At 37.5% G+C, this 27,563-nt stretch overlaps 1 protein-coding gene across 1 annotated transcript in view; it reads right to left on the bottom strand.

Annotated features, from left to right (window-relative positions):
* Nucleotides 1-1,389: 1,389 nt before the first annotated feature.
* WDR44 (WD repeat domain 44) overlaps nt 1,390-27,563 on the bottom strand; it is an 81,356-nt gene continuing 55,182 nt past the window's right edge. The window contains exons 13-20 of the mRNA XM_025431340.3: nt 16,531-16,644; nt 11,727-11,849; nt 8,280-8,471; nt 7,997-8,098; nt 7,456-7,571; nt 6,477-6,604; nt 5,765-5,899; nt 1,390-2,516 (exon numbers count right to left, since the gene is read on the bottom strand). Coding sequence (XP_025287125.1) covers nt 2,422-2,516; nt 5,765-5,899; nt 6,477-6,604; nt 7,456-7,571; nt 7,997-8,098; nt 8,280-8,471; nt 11,727-11,849; nt 16,531-16,644 — 1,005 coding nt within the window. The 3' untranslated portion in view covers nt 1,390-2,421. The remainder of the gene's footprint in view (nt 2,517-5,764; nt 5,900-6,476; nt 6,605-7,455; nt 7,572-7,996; nt 8,099-8,279; nt 8,472-11,726; nt 11,850-16,530; nt 16,645-27,563) is intronic.

Genomic DNA, 27,563 nt, shown 5'->3' with positions numbered 1-27,563 from the left:
AGGTTTATTCACTTTAATAGATTGTTCACTGCTCTAAGATGATAAGATTGTACTTAACTTTTTAAACTATCAAATGTTCACTTTTCTGAAGAGGTGATCATAGATGGCTTAAAAAGTGTCAAGTTGGCAAAAAAAAATGTTGGTGCTTTATGTCAATACCTAAAATGATATTCATCTATGAAATCTCAAATGTCTAGAAAGCACTTCTATATACTTTTTTGTGGGGGGAGAAAGTCTAGAGGGCACTCAGGGATTTGGGAAAGGCTGTGAGAAATGTACATTTGTTGAATACACCTACTTGTGAGGCAAAAAGCTTTATACATACATGATTTCTCAGTAAATCTTTACAATTTCAGTTAGGTGTTCTCATATTATAGATAAGGAAATGTAAATATAAGATATATAACTTACCCATGGAATGTACTAATAGAGGGAACCAAATCTAAGTTTCTCTGATTCTATAATCTGTGCTCTTTCCTCCACACCACTTATTAAATTGAGTTTCTAATACTCATTTTAGGGAGAAATATTAATCAGTTTTTCTTTGTATATATCTTGATTCTGTGTTCCCAAATTCCCCTTCTGACTTAGAAATCTGCAATGTATTTACATAGTGATAGCAAACATTTAAAAAACTAAATTTAGAGACATTTGTATTATTCTCTCAAAATAGCATCCCAACTATTTTTTTTGCCTTTTTGTTCCAGAAACTGCATAAAACCTGTCAGGAAATAGTCCTATGGCAATGCTCCAAATATCTGCAGTTGAAATGATTAGCACCACAGTAGACTATAAGTCTTTGGACAGAAGTCAGTGAAAGCCAAGCTGCCTCAAAGAAGTTGAAGACATCAAATTCTCTGTAACACTAAACCAAACTCACTGCCACCCAGATTTTGAGATTAAAGAAACTGGTTACAAAGCCAATGGCATAACAATTCCATGTGTCAGGTAGAGTACAGAAGAGCGAGCAGGGGGGCGGTGGGGAGAGTACAGCACTGGAAAGAGAAAGCAAGGCAAACAATATGTAATTGTTTGTAATATGTAAAAAGCAAGGGGAGAAAGCAAGGCAAACAATATGTAATGAACCAGAATATCCAGAACACTCCAAGACCATGCTGATTAATAAGGATATGATCATGGCTCTCCAGCTTCTCACTCAGATATGGAAAACAAGTGGAGTAAAAAACACATAAACATACAGATGAAATCTTAGCAGTGTTCTTTTTAGAATTAGAAAAATTTTTTTTCTTAAAGGTATGTAGCTAATGCATTATAACTTAAGGGTCCAAAATCCAGTGTTCTGCTTGCTAAAAATCAAAGTATAAAACAAGACTTTATTTTTCTTCCATTCCTCAGTTTACCAAAGTCATTTGAAAATAAAGTCACATATTTAACAAGTGTTTGGCGACCAACTTTTAATAATACATATTTAATTTTCAGAAACATATGCTAACCATCAACAACATGATCAGGGTTCCATTGCCCCAGATGTTATTTCATTGGTACATTATATCAATATTTACAAAGGCTTTCAAATTCAACAACACAAAACAAAACAGCTTAATTTTTAAAACTACAATGCTTTAAAAAAATGTAAACAGTTCATTTTTACATTATTGTAAAAAAGAAGACTCACTCCTTAATGCGGCTTAATTTTTTTACGTGAGCAAAGCCTGGTGCTCATGGATAAAGAATGAAAAGAATTCTTTACATAGAAACATTGTGCTCCAGTGTGGCAAGAAAAAAAAAAGAAAAAGAGGAAAAAGAAAAAGAAAAGAAAAAAAAGAGAAAAGAAAAAAGAAAAATGATATATATACATACAAAGAAAAGAGTCTTAAGTCCACAATTTAGACCACAAAAAAAATCTTATCCCCAAATTGAGAAATTTATAAAAACCATTTATACATGGTTGTTGACCTATTGAAAACCTGTATAACATTTTCAAAACAGTAACTCAGTCAATACCACTTTCCTGAAAAATGAAGTTTTGTGCAAAAGAAATGGTTTAAGCTAGAAACAAGACTCCCCCACCACTCCCTGTAAGAGGCCAAAAGGGCCACTGAAATAATTTAACTCTGTTAGATTTAGTGCATGTAACCAAAAGGCACACACATGTGATTAATATATTAATATATTTTCATGCAGAAACCTGTGCATGTTCACAATTATGTAACAAAAACACAAATATAACAAAACATAAAGCCTAATGTCTGGCAATGTTATTCTAGCCACATTTCTTTCTAGTCTATCAGTCCAGGGTTTATAGATCATTAACACTGCCTCTCAAAAAATATATTATATTTGAACTTCCAATAAAAATTAAAACAAAAAGATGTTAGCCTGAAACACTATAATATACTTTTTTCAGTTCTGATACATATAGAAACTTACTGATATGTTTATTTTAAATGTCATTTCAAATTAAGATACATTTTTCCTTTTGTTAATAAACACTTTGATTGCTCCAGTGAAGTCAGCCGAAAGAAGAACTTCTGTATTATCTGTCTTCATAATACCTTAAAAGCATAAAAAAAAGGTTTTAGTTGATTTTAAAAGAATACAAAACCTGAGGTTATAAGTGCCACATGTCCAAGACTCCACACCTTTCCCCCATGTTTATAGTCTTCTCCCACCTCCAAGATTTTTTTTTTAAGTAATCTCTATATCCATTGTGGGGCTAGAACTCACAACCCTGAGATCAAGTCACGTGCTCCACGGACCAAGCCAGCCAGGCACCCCTCAGTCTCTTCTTTCCAGCTCGCTCTTGTAATCTTTTCATTCTCTTGTACTCTCCTCTTTCTGAGGCTCACTTCCACTTACTGTGTGTTACCTGGTCTTTCCCTGGCTTGGAGAGATTACAGACCTTTGGGGCCTGGATGCCTGGATTTACTCCCAGGGAGCCCAGGCCTCTAAATTGTCCAATGCTTCACTTCATGGCAGGAGACTAGCATATTATTCAGCCCCAGGACTAGAAGGCTGACAAAACAGGATCAGCTGGGCCAAGTGTGTTGCTATCAGGGGGGTCTCTAATAAGGTTGACAGTAAGGTTCATTGTACAGCAGACATACTGCAATTGCCATGAAATGAAGTATACATGATCACTGTGTAAATACTGACAGCAACTTTTTGCCTCTATGTTTTTTTTAAAGAGTTATTTATCCATGAAAGACACAGAGAGAGAGGTAGAGACACAGACAGAGGGAGAAACAGGCCCCCACAGGAAGCCCGATGTGGGACTTGATCCTGGGACTCCAGGATCACTCCCTGAGTCAAAGGCAGACACTTAACCACAGAGCCACCCAGGCGTCCCCAGCCTCTATGGTTTGTATTGAAGAGCTATATGGCTATGCTGAATGGCAAAATGCCTACCTCTTATATTTGCCAGCAAAAATCATTTAACAAACAAAGTTTGTTAACTATTATGCATAGGCAAAAGCTGTAGATTTATAAAGGACTGATCAGTAAGGAAGAAAATAATCCAAATTGAACTGAAAAGTTGTGTACAGAATGAGTTAAGACAAAATGGCTTCATTTAGATTCGCTAAAAACCTATCCTAAGCCTGTGAACATTTCAGAAACTTACTGATATATCCTTTGATCATATCTCAAAGTTGTGCTATGCAGCAGCAGCAAAGGACTTGGAATATGAGATATGAGAAAGGCTAGAAGAAAATAATTCATTGTGTACAGATAAATGCTTTGTAAGATACGACAATAATGATGTCTCCTATGCAGCAGACGTTTTGCTAGACACTATATATTCTCTTTAATTTTTACTACAACCTTATAAACTGGGTATTAACACTATTTTACACATGCGGAAAATTGAAGCGTAAATTGCCAACTATGTCAGAAATAGAGAGGACGATCAGATAGGTTTTATGATCTCATACCATAGTTTTCAGAGTTTATTCTTACATTTTACCTCAATGGGTACAAAACAGCCATCACAAATCTGAGTATAATGCATTAAAAGTTGTGCCTCTTTAAAAAGGATCCAGTGAGTCAATTGAACCCTGTTAATATGGTGGAGTTTTGAAAAGTTTTTTTTTTAAAGTACTTTTTCATCTTTCCTCAAGTTGTTTTATTTTTTTAAAATTTTAAAGAGATTTTATTTATTTGACAGAGCGAGAGAGCACAAGCAGGGGAAGTGGCAGGCAGAGGGACAGGGAGAAGCAGGCTCTCTGGAGCCCAATGTGGGGCTTGTGATCATAACCTGAGCCAAAGGCAGACACTTAACCTACTGAACTACCCAGGTGCTTCTCTCAAGTTGTCTTAAAAGCTAGAATTTTCAGGGGCACCTGGGTGGCTTGGTTAGTTGAGTGTCTTGATTTCGGCTCAGGTCATGATCTCAGGGTCAGAGATCAAGGCCTGTGTTGGGCTCTGTGCTCAGAGTGGCGTCCCCTTGGGATTCTCTCTCTCTCTCTCTCTCTGTGTCCCCCTACCCCACACCATTCCATATTCTCTCTAAATAAATTAATTCTTAAAAGAAAAAAAGCTAGAATTTTCAGTGAAATGTGTAAGGGACATGTACAGAGTATAAAAAAGGTATCACTGGGAAAAAAAAACCCAAATGACTTAAGTTAAAAGAGAACACTAGATCTGATTCTGAGAAAAAAAAGAAAAAGTAAGTATTTCTAAACAGGCATTTAGTAAGGGTTTAATAATGCTGATTTGGTTTATTTTTAAATCTTGTAATTGAAGGACATACTAGACTGAAGTTTATCTATGCTGCCACAGAAGAAATAGTGTATTTGGTACAATGCACAGTGTAAATAATACTATAAGGGAAATTACTTGAGATTAAATGAAATAAAAATATTTATGAACTTTTAAGTATTCAAATACTTTTAGAAGCCCTGTTTGTATACTGTATCTTTTGTTGTGGCTTTAGAACTCTCTAAAAGGTCTGGTTGTAGTCTCTAGAGTGAAAAAGAACATTTAATAAACTATTCTGCAATTCATTTGAATAATAGATTTGTTTTCATTAACTAGTCCAAATTTTTTTTAAGATTTTTATTTTATTTATTCATGAGAGACACAGGCAGAGGGAGAATTAGACTCCCCATGGGGAGCCCGATGCAGAACTTGATCCCAGGACCCTGGGATCATGACCTGAGCCAAAGGCAGATGCTCAACCACTGAGTCACCCAGGTGTCCCGTAACCTGAGCATTTTATATAACTGAAATTACTCCTCATTTCTCTATGCATATGGTACAAATTGCAAAAAAAAAAATCAGAGGCTTGTAAATAGCTACAGATTTGAGAGGTTACAGAGCTATATATGTATGTGGCAAGTAGAAAAAGACACTGCTTTCATTTTGGTTTAATTCATTTGTTCAACACATGCCTATTAGGAGCGGCTACATGCAGGCAAGCACTGTGCTAAGCACTGGCATCACAACAATACATAGGACATTAGCAAGTCTCTGTCCTCAGAATGACAGTCCACTAGAAGAGACAGATAATAAAGAAATTTTGCATTTGTATGTCTTGTTTGCATTTCTCCAAGCAGAACTGCCCATAAAAAAATTATGAGCTTTTAAAATTTTCATTTTTAATTCCCAGGTAAATTTAAATGAAGTCAAGTTTGCAAGAAATAGGCCACTGAAATATTTAGCAAGGGATACTCCCAACAATTATGTTGTAAACAAGAAATATTCTTCATACACATGAAAACCTCACAATACCCTATGTAGGTCAATGAAGCTACTAAGTGCTGACTAGAAAAAAATGTAGGACAAATAAAATATGAGTACCTACCAGAGGGCACAGTATCCAAAACTTCAACATCTTCACCTTTTTCATTCCCTTCTGACTTTTCAGATTGCACATCCAAAGACAACATCAAACTTGGGTTTGGAGCAAAGATGGCTGATGTAACAACTGCATTGTGTGCTGGGGAAAAAGAATTTACTTCAGGATAACAAATAAATTTGATTCTAAACATCAAGACAAGAAGTATCATATGCAAAAAATACAGTAGTGTATGTTATATATGCTAATATCCTTTAAAATTAATACATAACTATTTAAAATCCAAAAATATATTCTAAAAAATATTACATATAGGCATACCTGAGAGACACTGCACATTTTGTTCCAGATCATTGTAAAAAAGTGAATATTGCAATAAAGCAAGTCAAATGAATTTGTTTCCCAGTGCATATATAAAAATTCTGTCTACACTGTACTGAAGTCAATTAATGTGCACTAGAATTAGGTCTATAAAGACAATGTACACATCTTAATTAAAAGGAGGTATGCCTGTACAAGTTCTGAGATTTCATGACTTCCCAAATTTTAGACAAGTTTTTCCTTGGTACAGAAAATTCAAACAAAGCCAAATACAAAGCAAAAGTGGTTATAACTGCCAAATTGTCTCTGAAATAATACCTGTACAAATTTACTTGTAATACATCTCCACTTTAACTTTATTCACTTAGGAAACACACAGAAGAAGGCATTTAGTTACCTTTAATACCTTCCCAAAAATCGTTACGGTCTCTCCTGACTGAAGTAAACTTGCTGAGGTCATGGTAAGTACTCCAGATATAAACATATTTATCTTCTGAGCCACTAACGAGGTAACTAAAATCATGGCTAAATTTGGGAAAGAAAGAAAAAAAATCAGTTTTTTTTTAGGTTTTCCTCTATCACTGCTTCCTACTTTAAAATACCTAAGCCAACACACAAGAGAGCTTGTTGAAATCTAGACTCCTAATCTTACTCCAGAGGTTCTGAACATGCAGGTTTGACATAGAGGCCAGAGGCACAAGGATGCTCATTAAAGCTCTAGATAACTGTGCTGCTAGTTAACCCACATTGAGAGAAATACCTACTTAACAAGATGAAAGAGAGAAGCAGAACACTTCACCAATTAAATTTCTCGGTAATTACTGGGTAATTCAAGAAGAAAGGAGAACTGTTAAGAAAAGGGCTGAAAGAGGGCTATAAGAAGAGGCAGTTATTTCAGGAGAGCCTCCAGACCCCAAATTAAGAGTTCAAATAATAATGTTCTGTAAAGGTGTAAATATAGGACACTGTAACTTTAGGGTGTTAAAAGGCTTTATTAGCTTCAGTACTAAAAGGATAAAGACCATGGGTGGGTGGCAGGTAAATTTCCTCTTAGAAAGCTTACATAAAAGTACAAAAGCACAAACTCTGGAGCCGGGAGTGAGTCTTCTAATCCTAGCTCTGCAACACCTAGTGACTTTAGACAAATTACTTAATTTTCTGAGTCTTAGTTTCTTTGTCTGCAGAAAAGGGGCAATTCCAACTCCATCTACTAAATAGGTGGATAAGGTGAGTACTGCATGATAATAACATGAGATCAGTTGTAAAAGTGCAAAGTAACTAGAAACACCATATAAACATAAGGCATAGATCAAAGAAAATATGGGAGTAGATGAGAAATATTCTGATCTCTTGAGAATTTCTCATTGTCAATTTACCTGAAACTTGCTTTGATCTGGCTGCTGCTGTTGACATAACCCTTATACTTCATGGAGAGTGACAAATCTCTAAGATCATATAGTCTGATTCTGGAGTCATTTGAGGTTACCAGTATCTAAACATAAATCAAAGGAAAAGTTAAAAACACCACCTTTTACTCTAAGTTGTTTTTTTTAAGATTTTATTTATTTATTCATGAGACACACACACACACACACACACACACACACACACACAGGCAGAGACATAGGCAGAGGGAGAAGCAGGCTCCATGCAGGGGAGCCCAACGTGGGACTTGATCCCAGGACTCCAGGATCACACCCTGGTGTGAAGGTGGGCGCTAAACTGCTGAGCCACCCCTTTTACTCTAAGTTAACGTATAACCAAAAAGTGTATTACATATACATATACAGAGAGAATATACCTCAAAACTAAAAAAGACTGTATTCCATATGAAAGAAAATATAAGCCAAGACAGTAGGAACTTTCAGGAGTCTATTATATATAGTGTGAAAAGAGATGGTTCTGAATACTGAGTACCTTATTTTCTCCAGGTAAAGGTTCAATACCAGTAATTTTTCTTCCAACTTTGTTGCGTCCTCTGGTAGATCGGACATGTATTTGTGTGTGGTATTTCAGATGCTAAAATGAAATCACACATTTAAAATATGAGAATTAGAAGGAATCTCAAAGATCATCCAATCCAGCTTGCAGACAGGCATGGTATTACTTGCCCCAATTTATAATGCCCAGAGAGGATACACCACTTTACACAAAACTGCTAAGTATTCCATTATGAAATTTACACAAGATAATCATTTACCTCTGTATCATAGAAAATACATCTGCCATCATATGTCCCAATCACTGCGTATTTGCCATTCTGACAGAAATTTGCAGCTGTGATCAATTTTGTTTGACCGTCTACTTCATTCCATAAAGCAACTTTTTTGTCAGGTATGTTCCAAAGGCGGAGCTTTCCATCCAATGACCCACTTAGAAAATACCTGTCATCCTAAAGGTGTTGCAAAATAGAAAACTCTCATTTTACCAGATCAAGAAAAATTCATTAGGAAATCAAAACATAAACATATTAGAAATAATGTTTAAAATATGTAGATTCCATTTATAAAATATTATTCTTCAAGCATTATTTTTTTAAGATTTTATTTTTAAGTACTCTCTACATCCAATGTGGGGCCTGAACTCACAACCCCAAGATCAAGAGTCACGTGCTCCGAATGAGCCAGCTGGGTGCCCTCAAGCAAGCGTTATTAACTAAAAATAACAATTAGAAACTTCAGTATTCACTTTGGAGAAATGAATTTCTGACTACTTTATCATATCCTTAAACTGTTTTTTCCAACGTACGAATGTTAATGGATAATGTACTGGGAGCATATATTGTGTAGAATGGTTCAAGAAGTTTGAGGAATTCTGGGTTACAGAAAGTTAAAGACGATTCTCAGTTAACATGCATTCTCAATCTCCAAAAGAGGAATAAACTAGGCAGTGTTTTCCAACTTATATAAGCAGGGACCATTTTGGGGGAAGTGGGTGTTGTGGTTGAGGGAAGTTAGGCAGGAACACCTAGCAGGGCTAGCACCTTCAAGGAACATGCTTTGGGAAGAACTATCCTATAATGATATGTTTGTCCATATCCTCCTCTGGGATACATGTAATGCTTGGGTAAAAGAGTAACACCGGTTAGCCCACAGAACCAGTTATTTTGTGGGAACTTTGACACCAGGTCAGTAGGAAATCACTTCAGTATTCAAATTCTCAATCTCAAAGCAGGGGTTCTTGACAGGTGGCAAAGCTGGCCCCACAGGGGACATCTAGCAATGTCTGGAGACATTTTTGATGGTCTCAACTGGGGGTGGGGAGTTATTGGCATCTAGTGGGTAGAAGCCAGGAATGCTGTTAAACATTTTTCAACGTACAGGATAGACTTTAATCCTTTTACAACAAAGAATTATCCAGCTCAAGGGATGCCTGGGTGGCTCAGCAGTTGAGTGTCTGCCTTTGGCTCAGGCATGATCCCAGAGTTCCGGGATTGAGCCCTGCACTGGGCTCTTGCAGGGAGCCTGCTTCTCCTCCCTCTTCTGTGTCTCTGCCTCTCTGTGTCTCTCATGAATGAATAAATAAAATCTTAAACAAAAAAGAAAAAGGAAAAAAAAAGAATTATCCAGCTCAAAATGGCAACAGTGCCAAGGGTGAAAAACCCTGCTATAAACTAAACCAGGCCTACCACTAAGCTGGTCTAATTTTTTAGAAAATATTTTTAGTTTATTTATTTATGAGAGGCACACACATAGACACACACACACAGAGAGAGAGAGAGAGAGAGGCAGAGACACAGGCAGAGGGAGAAGCAGGCTCCATGCAGGGAGCCCGATGTGGGATTCGATCTGGGGCCTCCAGGATCAGGCCCTGGGCCAAAAGCAGGCACTAAACCGCTGAGCCACCCAGGGATCCCCTGATTATGCATTTTTAATTTACCAAAGTTCTTAACCAAAGTCTTCTAAGGTTCAAAATTATTATGGTCTTACACTATAAGCCTGCCCAGGAAGGGAAATTATATTGAGGGGAAAAAAAAGTTCATTCTTCTCTCTTTATCTGGGGAAAAAAAGAGAAAGAAATGTAACTAAAATGTTCCATTAATATGACAAAGGTTCTTAAACATAGAGCGAAGAGGACATGAATAGAAATAGGATTTATACATTAACATAGGGGAGGGTAAGTCAGGTCAACTCAAATCCTCCACTTATTTAAATCTAGCTAGTGGAGCAGCACCAGCATGGGACTTCCCTTGTGCTTTTAGTTGCAGAGTGAAAATTAATTTAGCCTTACTCATTTGGTGGCTCTATCCTACAAGGACATAAGATAGGTCAGCAATTCCATGATGAATTTTCCTCCTTTAGTTGAAATCATACGAAATACTTCCTTTTCAGAGGAAAGAAACTGAGATTTTCTACATTGAAAATGAATTAAGATGGCTGGCTCATTTGGAAAAGCATGTGACTCTTGATCTCAGTGTTGTGAGTTTAAACCCCACACTGGGTGCAGAGCTCACTAAAACAAAACAAACGAAACAAAAAACCCACAATACCCCAAAACCAAACCAAAATCCCAAAACCAAAAAACAAAATATTTTTAGATGTTAAATGGGAATTCAGTATACCTTGTAATGCATTTTGGTCTTTGGCTCTTTCAGCCTTTTCTTCTTTGTCTCTTCCCACTCCACACCTCCCGCTATTCTTGCCTATTTGCTTCCCTATATTTAATTAATCTACCTGCTATCTCCTTTTCTTCCTCCATCTCCAGTCTCTCTTGTCTTTAACAGGACACGTTATTTTATTTATACTCAGCATGTCTTATTAAAGATCTGGGAAGGCTTTTCATTCTTACAGTTAGACCATAACATTTCCAGTTTTTCTAATACAGATTAGCAAAATATTTCCTTTCTCATTTTTTTTTAAAGTAGGCTTACACGCTAGCCCAATGTGGGACTTAAACACATAACTTGGAGATCAAGACCTGAATTGAGATCATGAGTCAGATGCTTAAGGGGTGCCAGAGTGGCTTAGTTGGTTGAGCATTCGACTCTTGATTTTGACTCAGGTCACAACCTCAGGGTTGTGAGACTGAGCTGCATGCTGTTACAGAGCTCTGCACTCAGCGGGAAGTCTGCTGGAAATTCTCTCCCTCTGCCCCTCCCTCTCCCTCTGCCCCTCCCTCTCACGTTTGTGTTCTCGCTCTCTCAAAAATAAATAAATAAATCTTAAAAAAAAAAAAAAGAAGGGCACCTGGGTGGCTTGGTCAGTTAAATATCCAATTCTTGATCTCAGCTCAGGTCTTAATCTCAGGGTCATGAGTTCAAGCCCCACACTGGGCTCCATGATGGGTGTGGAGCCTACTTTAAAATAAATAGGGGGGCCTGGATGGCTTGGTCAGTTAGGAGTCTGCTTTTGGCTCGGGTCATGATCCTACGGTCCTGGCACGGCCTCACTTTGGGCTCCCTGCTCCATGGGGAGCCTGCTTCTCCCTTTCCCTCTGCCTGCTACTCCCCCTGGTTGTGCTTGTATGCTGTCAAGCGAATAAATAAAATCTTTTAATAAATAAATAAAACAAAATGAAACACTAAATTAAGTTGTTCTTAACTATGTGGCTGTTAATAACTTTTTTTTCTGTAGTCCAAAAGCCCTCAGGGACACCAGGTTCCCTTGCCTTCTTCTGGTCTAATAAAAAATACATAAAAATTACTTACTCTTGGATGGAAAGCTATGGCAGTGACAAAATCTATATGTTGAAAACAGCAAAGGCATTCTCTTCTGGAAATGTGCCATAACCTGACCGTTTTATCCATCGAAGAAGAAAGCAGGAAGTAGTTCTATCAAGAAATTGACATTGATCATTTTATCACCCTATGAAAAAACACTACTTGTACAATTAAAGGCTTTTATTTTCAGTCCTATGTATTTCAATAGTTTTGTTATTATACTTAGCATCAGAAAGAACAAGATTATCCAATTCACTTGGAAGATCCCATTTTTTCCCAGTTACATAACATATTCCTTCAATTCTAAGACTTTTTTTATATTACCTGTTCTGAAATTAGGAAAATCTTACCATCTATGTCAAAAGAAATCTGCTAGGCAACAAGAGAGGACTAAGGTGTGCCTTAGTTGTTATAGTCTGCATGAGGCTGAGTATAAGGCATCCATTCATTTGACTGTCACTTCAGTTCAGTTATTTTGACACTGGCAACACTAATTTATTTTAACTCACACAAATTCCCTAAGTGACACTTAAAATGCCTTCAAAAAGATTACCCTATAATGCAGCAGGAAAATGAAAAGTTATTGTGCACCTGTCATACCCTAGGCAAGAAAATGAGAGAAAAGAAATTGTCAAACATCTCGGAATAAATCACAGAATTTTCAAAGCTATAAGAGGGTAGTGTAACTGCTTTAGGCACTATGATGGCTCAACCCAGGAACCAAACATATATCTGTCAAAAGCTTCCAGCTGGCAGAAGTTCATTAACTTTTCAGCATAATCTATTTAAGGAGAGAACTATGAGTTATAATGAAGGAGAAAACACAAATGAGACCCTAGTGTTCTTTGGTATGTCTAAAGGTGCTAAACAAATCAAAGCAATGATGACATTTATTGAGTACTTGCAATGTGCTAAAAGTTTTTCTCAACACTATGCTATGAGGTTGGTTACATTATTATCCCCCTTTACAAATGAGAACACTGAGGGACAGAGATATTAAATAATTGTCTAAGACTACACAGCTCATCAGTGGCAGAGTGGAATTCAAACTTAGGGAGTCTGCCCTTCGGGCCAGGCTGTAACCACTACACTCTTCTGCAGAGTGCTTAAGTAGAACATGTTTTAAAAAAAGCAATAAGATGCTTAGTCATTTGCTAAAAGTAATAAAGAATCTTTAACATTTGAATGTAAAAAGGCTTAAGTGCAAATATTGATTTGGATACATTGCTGCACTAATAAATATGTGCTATTTGGGGCTAGTTTTAAAAGTGTATGCGTTATGTGGTATACCTGTTTTATTTTTTTTAAGATTTACTTATTTGAGAGAATGTGGCCATGTGTGCATGGTGGGAGGAGCAAAGGCAGAGAGTGAGAATCCTCAAGCAGACTCCTCACTGAGAGAGGAGCCCAACGCAGGGCTCAATCCCAGGACCTTAAGGTCATGATGTGAGCTGAAATTGAGAGTCTGACATTTAACAGACTGAGCCACACAAGCGCCCCTGTTTTTTAAACAGATAGCGTAACATACAATTAAAAAATAGAACTTTAGGGATGCCTGGGTGGCTCAGTGGTTGAGCATCTGTCTGCCTTTGACTCAGGGTGTGATCCTGGAGTTCTGGGATCAAGTCCCACATTGGGTTCCCTGTAAGGATCCTGCTTCTCCTTCTGCCTGTGTCTCTGCCTCTCTCTGTGTGTCTCTCATGAATCAATAAATAAAATCTTAAAAAAACCCAGAATTTTGATAAAAATGTTACTCAGACATCAAAAAGAATGAAATCTTACCACTTGTAATGACATGGATGGAACTAGAGAGTATTATGCTAAGTGACAATAAATCAGAGAAAGACAACTATGATATGATCTCACTCATATGTGGAACTTAAAAAAACAAAACAGATGAACATAGAGGAAGAGAAGGAAAAATAAAATGAGGTGAAATCAGAGAGGGAGACAAACCGTAAGAGACTCTTAACTTTAGGAAACAAAGTGAAGGTTTGCTAGAGGGGAAATGGGGTAACTGGGAGATGGGCATTAAGGAGGGGACTTAATGTGATGAGCACTGGGTGTTATATGCAACTGATAAATCACTAAACTCTATCTCTGAAACTAATATAACACTATTCATTAATTGATTTTAAATTAAAAAAATAAAGATGGTTTCTACATAGAAAAAAAAGAACTTTGAAAGATTTATAACTTTTGAAACATCTAATAACAATTATTTTTATTTTCAAGTTCCACTCAGTTCCAGAAATGTTCTGAAGAGTATGTACAGTTTTCTATTTTCAGTTCATTAATAAAACTGTATAAAACCCAAATCTATGTATATCAACAATATTCAGATAAAAAATAAAAATAAAAACCCCCAAATCTATGGTCTGCTCCCCATTAAACTCATTTTATTCAATTCTTGCAATACTCTATTGCTTTAAGCATATGAAAGAAATATGAAAACATCCCTAAAAGTGAAGATACTGAAGACTTATTAAGATTTGTTCTGTTATGCTAAGAAGATTCTGTTCAATAAATACTTATTGAATAAATGAAATTAAATACTTTTCTTGAACCAAGCAGTATCTTCAGAGTCAAAGAAATTAGATTTAAACCTAAGTTCCACCCATAATTAGTTTTGTGATCTCGGATAGGTCAGAGACCTAGTCTCCTTATCTACAAATGAAATATTGTCTACCTCACAGGTCACTTTAAGAATTAACAAGGTAGGTCGCCTGGGGTGCTCAGTCCCTTAATTGTAGGACTCCTCAGGTCATGATCTCAGGGTCCAGATCTGGAGATCAAGCCCAGTGGTATCGTTGGGCTCTGCACTCAGCAGGGAGTCGTTTCCCTCCTCCTCTCTCCCTTTGCCCTTTCCCCTGCTCGTGTATTCTCTTTCTCTCCTTCTCATAAATAAATAAATAAATAAATAAATAAATAAATAAATAAATAAATAAATAAATAAATAAAATTTTAAAAAAAGAATTAACAAGGTAATTCTCATTACCTGGCACAAAGTAAGTCTTCAATAGATAGAACAATCACTATAAATACTGATTATGCTAGATACTGAAGAGAAACAAAAGTAAAATAAAATCTGGTCCCTACTTTGGGCCTTAGAATCCTGTTGCAAATAATATCTAGACATGTACATAAGTAAACAGGTAAAAAAGAAAGCAAAAGAAAAGAGCACAGAGACAGATAAAGGCCTTATGAACAAAACCAAGATTCCTGGAGAAGAAATTCTGCCCTAAGACTCCAGTGTGACTCCTGCTGAATTTCTAGCCTGCCAGTCTGCCCTACAGATTTCAACTTGCCTGCACCCACAGTTGAGTGCTCCAATTCCTTAAAATAAATCTCCTTATGTATGTATGTTCTCTTGGTTGTATTACTCTGGAGAACCCTGACTGATAAGTGGTCAACGGAGAGCTCATTTCTTCCAGTCAGGGTTACATCCCATAAAAAATATTGGGTTGTTTTCAGAAAGTAAAACGAGTGAAGGTTCCCAAATATGTGTGTACTTTGTACTTATCCCCAATGAGTATGATTATTAGATTCTGGAAACTTCAGATTTGTATCTTCTGACAACTCAGATTTCACACAGGGTGTGGGAGGAGTATAAAGATACAATTAGGGCTCAGTTTAAGACCAGACTACCAGGTAAGGTCTAAGTTTTTTCCAAGTTAGAAAAAGACATTATGACAGATGGATTTTTTTAAAGCATCCAGAATACCTAAACAATTATGACGGGAGCAGCAATTCATAAATGGAGTGATTCAAAGTTGGAGCTCAGGGAAAGCCTGACTTGCCTATATATACCAGTAGTAACTTTGTGGTACATGAGGTTCACTTGACACAGTGAAAATATATGTGCAACACTGATATCCCTCTGCTGGTATTTTGTTAACTCAGTTGACTTTTCTCAGTTTAAGGCTTTTATATTTTTAAAGCTTTTTTATTCATTTATTTATTTGAGAGAGAGAGAGAGAGAGCGCACATGCAGTGGGAGGAGGAGGCAGAGAGAGAGAGAGAGGGAGAAGCAGATGCTCTGCTGAGCAAGGAGTCCAATGTGGGGCTCGATCCCAGGACCCTGGGATCATGACTTGAATTGAAGGAAGACTTAACCAACTGAGTCACCCAGGAGCCCTAGTTTAAGGCTTTTAAATATTACTTCCCCCTCCAATTCTAAATATATTTTAGATCCTGATTACTGACAAATGTTAATCACAAAGGAAATATAGGGTATTATGCAAGAATTCCAAACAATGCTTCATGCTTCAGACGCCTTAAATAAAATGTAAAGTATCCCTTTAAGTTTCTGCAAAACTGCTAAGATACTTGTTCAGTGGTGGAACAGGCCCCTCTACTTCTGAAATAATTTTGCTCTAAGGGAAAAAACCAAAATGATGACTTATTAAAGAGTTACATATTGGTAAACTTAATGATTCAATAAATATAGATTAGCCAAAGCAGTTTTGCTTAGATCAGACTTCACCATTGTAGCTGCAGTCATATCCACTTTGCGAGGATAGTTACATTGCAAAATTACTTCATAAAGAAGAAAAAAGTACAAATATATAGACAGTTCGGGACAGAAGCTGTTAAGTAATATATACATTTTATTAGCCTAACTTGATGTTTCTCCTCTTTTTAACCGATTACTTTGTAGATAACTCCCATGAAATATATATAACCATTCAAAAACTTGACAGTGTGACAATCATAAGAAGAAAACACTTGTTTTTATCCCAAAGTCATAATTACATAGAATTAATACACTCTTCAAGTAAGAATTTCTTACTTTAGACCATGAAAGATCAAGAAGATCAGCGGTGTGTCCTTTATATTTGCAAAATGGCCGCTGCCGAAAAGGTGCATTTTTATCATCAGGATCTTCATCAGCTCCACTGCATACCTATTTAGATATAAAGACAAAGGTTAAAACTAGAAAAACAAAAGCTTCATACTCTTCCTACCCCATCCATTCTATCATTTTGTATGCTGCCTAACTGAAATCTTGATCTACCAGTAACAAACTCCCCTTTACGATGAATCTACTACTTATCACTCATCCATCTCCTTGTTCTAATAAACCAGGATCATCCCTGAAGACTGTGCTATCACAATCTCTCCCTCCTTAACAGAGCCCCTACTTTGTCCTTTTCTGAGCATCTGTTCCTTCCGGAGAGGTGGGAGCCAGCACCAGGGGATGAATCATGATCGGTCTTGAGCTCATTCCCTTTCCCAGTGATGATTGATTTAGGCATGGGCATGTGCTACAGTTTTTGTCAATTAGACATGAAGGAAAGTGGTGGGGGAGACAGAGGAAAGGCTTCCAGAAAGATTTACTCACTCTTAAAATGGGCATACTAAAGGGATGTTCTTCTTTCCTTCCTCTGAACATTGCTGTCCGTATGACACCTAAGACTGTAGTTGCCATCTAACTACCGTGAGGGGAACAAACCAAAGAACAACAGACAAAGAAGAGCAAAGCAGGAGGATGGCAGGACCCTGTGTCCCTGATGACACTACAGAGCTGCTGAATTAACCAACCCTGGTACCGCCTTACCTCCAGACTTGCTTCCTCATTGTTTAAGCCATTTTCAGTTGGATTTCTGTTATTTGAAGTCAAAAGCATCCTGACAGAGGTAGGTAGAAAATAATGCCATACATGTGTGCCATGCATTTAGTTTACAACATGCTTTTGTATTCATTATCTGAATGAATCCTAACAACTCTGTCAGGTAGGTATTAACATTATGAAGATGGAGATATTAAGAAAAAAACCTGAGGCTCAAAGAGATCAAAATAACATATTAAAGCTCACACAGCCACCTGTAAACAGCAGAACCAAAGCAGAAATACAACCATATGTCCAAAAATTGTCCCTCAAATGTTTTAGAGGATGTAGCATAGGCAAAAATACAGAGTTGTTAGCTAATAGGCCTTGCATATTTAGGTAGGATGATGAGGATGGGGGAAAAGCGTCTGGAGATATAACAGGGGATTAGGGTAAAAAGGTACTTTGAGACCAGATCATAAAGAGCCTCACATTTGTGGCTTAAAAGTTCAGATATTCTAAGGCAGTGGAGAGCCAGGACAGGCTTCTGAAAAGAAAAAAATAACACGATGTGACCAGTGCTTTGGAAAGAGAAAGCTGGGCAGTAAGGTAAAAGATGGTAGGGAGAAAGAGTTGGAGGCAGGAAGAGCAGTAAGTGTAAATAAGAATGAGGAAGGCTTAAACTAGGCCAGTGGCCATAGGACAAATAAAAACTACTACTACTATTTGCCTAGAACTTTACAGTGTATAAAAACATCTTTGTATCTACTGCAAAGGTAGAACAGCTACAAGAGATGCTGTGACCTTTTGCCAAGCACTCCTAATCCTAGAGGACTACAGCTTCATCCTCTAGTTGTGTGTCAGCCTAGAGAGCACAGAAGAACACATAAAACTAAACAGGGTTGCCCTACTGCATAAAATTCAACCTTTTGCTAAATAACCATTTACATTTCATTAATTCCTCAGCATCATTCCTCTAGCACTGATTCCAGATCTTATTTTTCTCTTCAAACATCCATGTTCTTCTCCTTGTACTCTACATTTTCTTTCAAAATACTTTAATACATCTTTTTGATTATAAATACATGACCAGTGTAGACAATTCAGAAAGCATTGGAAGCAGAAAAACTAAAATTAAAACATAATTTGCTAACATTTTGATGGCCTTCATCTTTCATTTCTTAAAAAACATTAACTGAAATCATTGCACACATGATTCAGTATCTTCCTTTCCATTATACCATGAACATTTTCAGTAATTCACTCTCTGAAAACATTTACTAGCTGCATATGGATGTGCCATAATTTAATCATTCTCTAACTGGTCATTTAGACATTGACAATTTTTTGTTAGAATAGCAATTCAATGAACATCCTGGAACATGCATCTTTATCCCTATTTTATTATTAAGAGTATTACAGTTAAAAGGTTTAAACCCAAGACTTTTATACTATCTTCTGTTATTTGTTTTTAATAAAAGCAGGTATGTTTACTAAAGAAAATTTTAAAAGTACAGACAAGTATAAAGAATCAAATAAAAATGGCCTAAAATCTCATCATCTAGAGATGACTACTACTAATAATTTAGTAATTTCTTTTTCCCCCCAAAGATCTTATTTTCAAGTGATCTCTATACCCAACATGGGGCTTGAACTCACAACCCTGAGATCAAGAGTCACATGTTCTACTGACTGAGCCAGCTAAGTGCCCCAACTTTAGTGTATTTCTTTGAAAAAAAAAAAAACTTTTTTTATAAGATTTTATTTGACAGAGAGAGTGAGTGAGAGAGCACAAGCATAGAGAGTGGCAGAGGGAAAAAGAGAAGCAGACTCAGGGAGCCCGATGCAAGGCTCCATCCCAGGACCTTGAGATTATGACCTGAGCCGATGGCAGACGCTTAACTGACTGAGACACCCAGGCACCCTTCTTTGAAAATTTTTTTATTTTTTTTTTTTTATTTTTTTTTTTATTATTTTTTTTTTTTTGAAAATTTTTTTAACCTCACATTTTATTTTGAATATTTTTAATGTCATTAGTCTTTGAAAATAATCTAAGGACTCCATAGTATTCTACTTCAAGAATTATACCATAGTTTTTATTTTCCAACTGTTAAAAATTTAAATTGTTTAAATTTTAACTATTGTTAGAATACTAAGATGAAAATCCTCTTACTTACATCCTTGAGCCTGATTATTTTTTTTAAAAAAGATTTATTTATTTGAGAGAAAAAGAGTGAGCATGAGCAGGGGGAGGGGCAGAAGGAGAAGCAGAGGCCTCGCTGAGCAGGAAGCCCTATGCAGGGTTGGATCCCAGGACCCTGGGATCACGACCCCAGCCAAAGGCAGACACTTAATTGACTAAGCCACTCAGGCACCCCCGATTATTTCTTCTTGACAGAATTTTTAAAAAAGATTTATTTATTCATGAGAGACAGAGAGAGAAAAAGAGAGAGAGAGAGAGAGAGAGAGAGAGAGGCAGAGACACAGGCAGAGGGAGAAGCAGGCTCCATGCAGGGAGCCCAACGTGAGACTCGATCCCGGGTCTCCAGGATCACACCCTGGGCTGAAGGCAGCACTAAACCGCTGAGTCACCTGGGCTGCCCTCATGACAGATTTTTAAAGGCAGAATTATTAAAGGTAGACTCAACCAGTAAAATGTTATGTATTCTATCTATATGTATTCTCTATAAGCAGATATCTACATCTAGAGAGATATTTATATCTCTAAATAAATATATATAAAACTTTATTATGGCCATTTCAAATATACATGAAGTAGAATAATGTAATAAATAGAATGAACTCCATACATACATCACCTGCTTTAATGATTATGAATATTTTACTCATCTTGTTTTATCAATCCTTGCACGTTTACATATTTGCTTATTTTTGCTGGAGCACTTAAAGCAAGATCTAAACACCAATGATTTTACCAGTAAATAATCTTTATGTATTTCTAATTAATAAGCCCTCTTAAGTATAACTACCATGCCATTATTACACCTAAAAAATACCATTTGTATCATCTAATATCTAACCTATATTCAAATATCTGGTTATCTAAAAATGTCTTTTAAAGTTGGACTGCTATGAAAACTTGTAAGCCTTTTGATATTTATTAGCACTATTTACCAGTTATTGTGTTAATTATTTGAGATAAAATAAATAATATAATTCTTATCATTCTTATATTCTAGTCTCAGTATTTAAAAGCTAGAATGAATCTTTTAAAATATGTTAGATTATATTATTCTGTGTTCAAATACCCTGGCACAGAGTCAGGGCTCATAAAATGTTAGCTGTCGTTACATAAATTGATGTAGTACACTAAGTGCCTTTAACAGAAATATGAGCAAAATACCTTGGGGGCAGTGAGGGAACATATGAATAATATATACTGGATGCAGCAAGAAATGCTTCAGTGAGGACTCTTGAGTCTTAAACCAATTGGCAAGGCAAATGGGAACAGCATATGTAAATACATGCAATCAACAAAGAATCTGACATTTTTGTTGGGGTAACAATGAACATCTGAGAAATGGCTCAGAACACAAGGTTTGTGAAAGGGAAGGGTGAAAAATAACACTGAGAGCTAAGGTCAGGCTGATCTCTGCAAGACTGAGCCACAATAACGAATCTGGACTTAAATCTATAGGTAAAAAAAGAGAACCCAAAGCAGTGCTTTAACAGGAAAGGAACTAAATCAGGTATGTTTTATAGGAAAGTAATTCTGTTAGCAATGAGGATGAAAGACTGGAATCTGGAAGAATAGCTATTATGATTCAAAGTAAGAGGTAAAGGCCCAGATTACAAACAGTGGAAATGAAAGGCCAGATTCCAAAGACATTTCTGAGATCCAGTTGGCAGGATCTGGTGAATGAGCAAACGCTGAAGGAGAGAAAAGTAAAAAGTGATCACAGTTTCTAACTCAGAAGATGGTATGGCTTTTAACTAACTGACATCAAATACATTATCAAAGGAGGGGTTATCCAGGGAAAATTATATATTTTTTTAAAGATTTTATTTATTTATTCATGAGAAACTCACAGAGAGAAAGGCAGAGACACAGGCAGAGGGAGAAGCAGGTCCCACGCAGGGAGCCCGACTTGGGACTCGACCCTGGGGCTCCAGGATCACGCCCTGGGCCAAAGGCAGGCGCCAAACCACTGAACCACCCAGGGATCCCTGGGAAAATGATATTTAATTCTGCTTTGGATATATATTATCATCACTGATGCCTGTTTTTCCCCATGCAGAGCTCCTTCACATAAACTGTCCATCGCATCTTTATACTTCAGTGCCTAACACGTAGTAGAAATGTAGTAATTGTTGTTGACCAAACCAAATCTAAATCAATGCATATTTTTGAAAGATTTACTTATTTTAGAGACATATTTTTTAAAATTTATTTATTTTAGAGGGCATGCATGAGGTGAAGGTCAGGGGGAAAGTCTTCAAGTAGACTCCCCTGAGCATGGAGCCTGATCTCACCACCTATGAGATCATTACCTGAGCCAAAACCAAGAGTCAGACATTTAACCCACTGAGCCACCCAAGAGCTCCTGAATGCACTTTATTTTTTAAAGATTTATTTGAGAGAGAGAGAAAACACGTGTGTGTATGTGTGCAGGGTTGGGGGAAGGGCAGAGGGGCAGGGAGAGAGAATCTCAAGCAGACACCCCACTGAGAACAGGGCCTGATATGGGCCTTGAGCTCATGACCCTGAGATCATGACCTGAGTCGAAACCAAGAGCCACACGTTTAACCTAAGCCACCCAGGTGCCCTTCAATGCATATTTTTAAATAAAATGCTGCACATGTACACTTTCACAAAAATTACCTCTCACCTCCATATAGCTAACTCCTTTCATCTAAATTTTAGATTTTAATAATCTTGAAGGAGATCAGACTATGTCACCCCAAAATATTCCCTTCGCATAAAGATTATTTTGAACTGGAGGCAACTGAGAAAGAACAGACACAAGAAAAAGTCTCTGCCCTCCCTGCTTCTACTCGAAAGCAGAGCAAGAAATTCTTTGTGAGGGTGTCTCCCCTTCATCTCTTCCTTGCCAAGAAGGGGAAAGTACATCTTACCTCTGGAGATAGTTACTAAATAATCCTTATCCTCCATTAGTTTCCCCCAATATTTTTACCTGGTCACAATTTATTCCCTTTAGGGGAGTAAATTTGAGCTTTAGGCCCAACCCCTTTCCTTCTGGCCTGGTCACCTCTCCACAAACTTACCACCTTTGTTAAAATCATATATAAGCCCCTGGGTCTAACTGCTTCTTTAGGTATTCAGTATTTTTCTATGAAGGCCTCCATATACATATATAGTGAACTGTTTCTCCTGTGAATCTGTCTTTGGTCAGGTTATTCGTGGATCCCAGCTACAATCCTGGCTGTAGAACCTAAGAGAGTAGCAAATTTTTTCCCTCCTTAAAATCTTCTCTCAAAAATTCAAAGCAGCAGTTAAATGCTATAACACCCATAATGATGTCCCACTAATCAAGCACACCAAACACAGATTTAACCCAAGAAAAGCACCAATTCCTATATAAACAACATAGTTACAACTTCTAGTTTCAAGCAGAAATTTTACAAATCTCTACCATACTGGAGCAAACTTGGCACATCCTCTTCCTTTCTTCCATTTCTTCCATTTACAGAGCTACTTTTGTAAATCAATAGGAATGGAGAGAGCATAATAGGCAGAATTCTAGGCTTGGCATGACCAATGAAGAGGTTAGGGATCTTGGGTGTGTCATTCTCTATGCCCAGCCATAGTACAGGTAATTCTAAGTACTCTATTTTACATGAATGCTAACAAGAATGAGGATGTAGTTCAGAAGAGATAAGTATATCACTATCATAAGAAAAAAAGAACACACACATCAGGAAAATAAATCAATGAATACACTGTATATACTGCCCTTCACTGTAGCTAGTGCTATGATAAAAGATAATATCAGATATCATACTCCAAAGGCATATGAAATCGAGGCCTCTTCTAACCACCCCCTAACAAAATGACAGAAGTGAAAGAAACACCAATCTTTTCCTGAAAACAACAGATATAAACGATACTCAACTACTATAGGAAAAAAACCTCAATACTCCAGGGGGTCACTACTTTTTGTATCAAAGAAATACTATGCTCCTCATTTTGAAAGCCTATATTTTGGGCACCTGGGTGGCACAGTTGGTTTAGTGACTGACTCTTGGTTTTGGCTCAGGTTGTGGTCTCAGGGTCGTGAGACTGAGCCCCCAGTCAGGCTCTGTGCTTGGCATGGAGTCTGCTTGAATTTCTTTCTTCCTCTCCCTTTTGCCCCTCCCCACACCACATACTTGTGTACAATCTATCAAATAAATAAATCTTTAAAAAAAAGGCCTGTATTCAAACAAGCTCAGGAATTACTTAGGTTTTCTGGGGGGAGGGGGAAATGAGGTAAGGGTGGATGGATGTAGTTAAGAATATGGGGGTGCCTGGGTGGCTCAGCCAGTTAAGTATCTGTCTTCAGCTCAGGTCATGGTTCCAGGGTCCTGGGATTGAGACCCGCATTGGGGTCCCTGCTCAGCAGGGAGACTGTTTCTCCCTCTCCCTCTTCCTGCCACTCCCCCTGCTTGTGCTCTCTCGTGCTCTGTCAAATCAATCTTTTTTTAAATTAATTCATTCATTCATGAGAGACAGTGAGAGGCAGAAACATAGGCAAAGGGAGAAGCAGGCTTCCTGTGGGGAGCCCGATATGGGACTTGATCCTGGGACCTGGGACCATGCCCTGAGTCAGAGCCAGATGCTCAACCACTGAGCCACCCAGGTGTGTGTGTATGTATGTATGTATGTATGTATGTATGTATAAATAAATAAATAAATTAAATAAATAAATAAATAAATAAATAAATAAATCAATCAATCTTTAAAAAAATCTGTCAGTAGGGGGGGCTTTTGGGTGGCTTAGTCAGTTGAGATTCCAATGCTTGATTTCATCTCAATCAGGTCATGATCTCAGGGTGATGGGATTGAGACCTGCATAGAGCTCCAAGCTCAGCACAGACTCTGCTTGGTATTCTCTCTCTCCCTCTGCTCCTCACCCCCCCCCGTTGCAATTCACACAATCTCTCTAAAATAAATAATAAATGAAATCTTTAGAAATACATTAAAAAATCGGTTAGTAGGACTGTTGAAATAAGTATAATACAAGATGGTACAAATAGTTCCTGTTTTTAATAGTAGTCAATGCCTGTAAGATTTATGGTGAATTAAACTAATAAAAGCAAAACCTTCTCTCTAAAGCAAAGTGGTTAAATTTTTTACCACTACATTAGTCAGTGAAGGCTTTATAGAGGAAGTGAGCCTTGAAGAAAGGGCAAACTTTGAATAGAAAGAAGGGAGGTTACAGGCATCCAGATAAGGAAGATAGGAACAAAGGCACAGAAACAGGAATTCAAAACCGATTCAGGCCCACCACAGTCAGGCATGCGGTTAGGTTCCAAGGGCACTAAAATCCATAGTACAGATTTTTGCCTTAAATCAGCCCAGAGTCTAGTCAGTGAGAAAAACTGCCAAAGAACACACAGTAGTGGTATCAGTGTCAAAGTATCTGTAAAGTTTTGTGAGAACACAAATGAGGAACAATTTTGCCTGCCTGATTCAGGGAAAATAATGAGAGAAGATAAGATATTTGAATTGAATCTTTTTTTTCCTTTTTGAACTGAATCTTGAAGGATGAATAGAGTTCTGCCCTGTGAGAAAAGGGGACAGGGAGGGCACTGTGGGCAAAGCAAACAGCAGACAAAGGCAATGAACGTGAAATAATGGTTAGGGTACAGTACAGACAGACCTAAGTCCAGTGTGGTGAGCAGGGTGCACAGGCACCAGGGAATTAGAACTGAGTTAAAAAGGTAAGATGAGGGGGATCCCTGGGTGCCTGCCTTCGGCCCAGGGCATGATCCTGGAGTCCCGGAATCGAGTCCCGAGTCAGGCTTCCTGTATGGAGCCTGCTTCTCCCTCTGCCTGTGTCGCTGCCTCTCTCTCTCTCTTTCTCTGTGTCTGTCATGAATAAATAAATAAAATCTTAAAAAAAAGGTAAGATGACAGGGTGCCTGGGTGGCTCAGCTGGTTGGGCCTCTACCTTCATTTCAGACCATGATCCTGGGGTCCTGGGAAAGAGCCCCACATCAGGCTCCCTGCTCAGCGGGGAGTCTGCTTCTTTTTCTGCCCCTCCTCCAGCTCATGTTTGCACTCTCTAATAGAAAGTCTTTTTAAAAATTTGCATTTACTATCATAAAATATACATACATACACACACACATATAAAGGTAAAATGAGGCAATATCAGGAAGGGCCTTATTCTGTAGGCGACAAGAAGCCATCAAAAGATTTTAAACCACAAAATGGCATCAGATCTGGATTTTGGGAAAAAAGCTAATGGTAGTATAGAAAATGAATTGGGTAGAGACCAAAGACAGAAAAAGCAATTAGGAGGCTATAGCAAACATCTCAATCAACATTGAGGGCTGAGATATGTGAGTGACAATGGAGAATGAGGGGACAGATTCCATGGGGATTTGTAGGCAGAGTAGATAGAAATGTATAACTAATTTGATATGTGGGTAAGGAAAAAAGTAAGGAGTATTTTCTGATGGAGTTAAAAAAGTAAGGAAAAAAAGGTAATGGAGTATTTTCTGATGGAGTCAGAAACGTAACTTATGGATAATGATGCCATTAAAGAAGGCTCAAAAGAGAGAAGCAGGGCTGTGGGTAGGTAATATAAATATTTACATGAGTGACCATTAATATCTAAGCCAGTTACTGAAGCCAGCCAGCTGGGGATAATCCTAGGCTACTCATCAACAACCCCAGCTAGTCCATCACCAAGTGCCAGAGATCCTACATCTTCTACATCTCTCAAATTAGCTCATCGTTATAGTTTCTAGACCCACTGTTTCATAAAGTATTTGTTTCTCTCCTGGGTTAATAACCTTTTAAATGGTATCTCTCTCTGTAGCCTGGACCCCATCTAATTGATGCTTTACAGGGTTTACCAGAATGCTCTTCCTGAAACAAAAATCTGAACGTTTTAACTCAGCTCCTGACTGAAATTTCTCAGGACCTCTCCCCTCCTCCCCCCGACCCGTAGCTTGCAGGACAAAGTCCAAATATCTTGGTTTAACACAAAGGGCCATTTAAAATCCTAATCCTGCCTTCCTCTCCTCCAACTCTCACACATGCCTGCTCTACTCTAGCAACACGGGACTTCAGGTAGCAGCACCGTTAACATGCCATCCTGTTTCAGCCTCCAGGCTTTTCCACTGGCTGTTCACTGTGACGCTTTCCTTTCTTCCTTCTCTCACACACTTAGCTCCTGGCTCACAAACAAAGCCTCCAGGAAGATTTTCCCTCATGCTCTGATTTGTAAAGATAACTCCTATACTTGGGTAGTACCTTCTATAGAATATTACCATCTAATACTAGAATTGTGAATGTATCTATTTCATGAGTCAGCATAGTCTCTGAGGGCAAAGACTATGTCTCATTTGACTGCAGAATCTAGCAGTATCTGGCACACGTAACAAGCACTCAAAAAATATTTGTTGAGGGAATTCAATTTTAGACCTATTAATTGATGTGCTTGGTGAATACACTGACAGAGAGACTCTATAAATACTGCTACGTGAAAAGGGTAGCATGCCCAATAATATCTTATTGTTTAAAACCCATAAAGCTATTCAAAGGAAACAAGAATTATGAAGGTAGAGCCAATTCACTTGAGGCAACAAATGAATATGTCATATAAGGATGGGCAAGGATACAACCCTGAAAAACAGCACCATTTAAGTGGAAGAAAGAGACAGCAAGGGTGTAGGAAGAGAACAAGGAATAACAGAACCATAGAAAGCTGAGAGGAATATGTCAAATACTATAGAGACAATGAAATTTCAGGAAAATACTGTTGAGCAGGTGAACATTTTAGGTTCTTTGTTTACATCCCCTTGTCTAGATCAATACACAAGGAGCACAGGGAACAGCTTAGAAAAATATTCTCCATTTGGCTTTTTAGGTTTAACATTGGTTATTTTTAACCTTCCAGCTATCAGATCAAATGAAAATCATTAAGATATTTTAAACTACCTGAAACTGTCATAAAATATTTATTAAACCAATAAGATAGAAAAATTAAAATATTTCAATATCTGTTTTTCTTTTCTTAATCACCCCTTATTCAGTATCCAATGTTTTTTTAAATTGTAACATGGATTTGAGGGGAGGG

This window comes from Canis lupus, chromosome X, assembly GCF_003254725.2.
Source record: "Canis lupus dingo isolate Sandy chromosome X, ASM325472v2, whole genome shotgun sequence".
Lineage (NCBI taxonomy): Eukaryota > Metazoa > Chordata > Mammalia > Carnivora > Canidae > Canis > Canis lupus.
The sequence above is the reverse complement of the archived record's forward strand: the minus strand, read 5'-3'. Positions and strand labels throughout refer to the sequence as shown.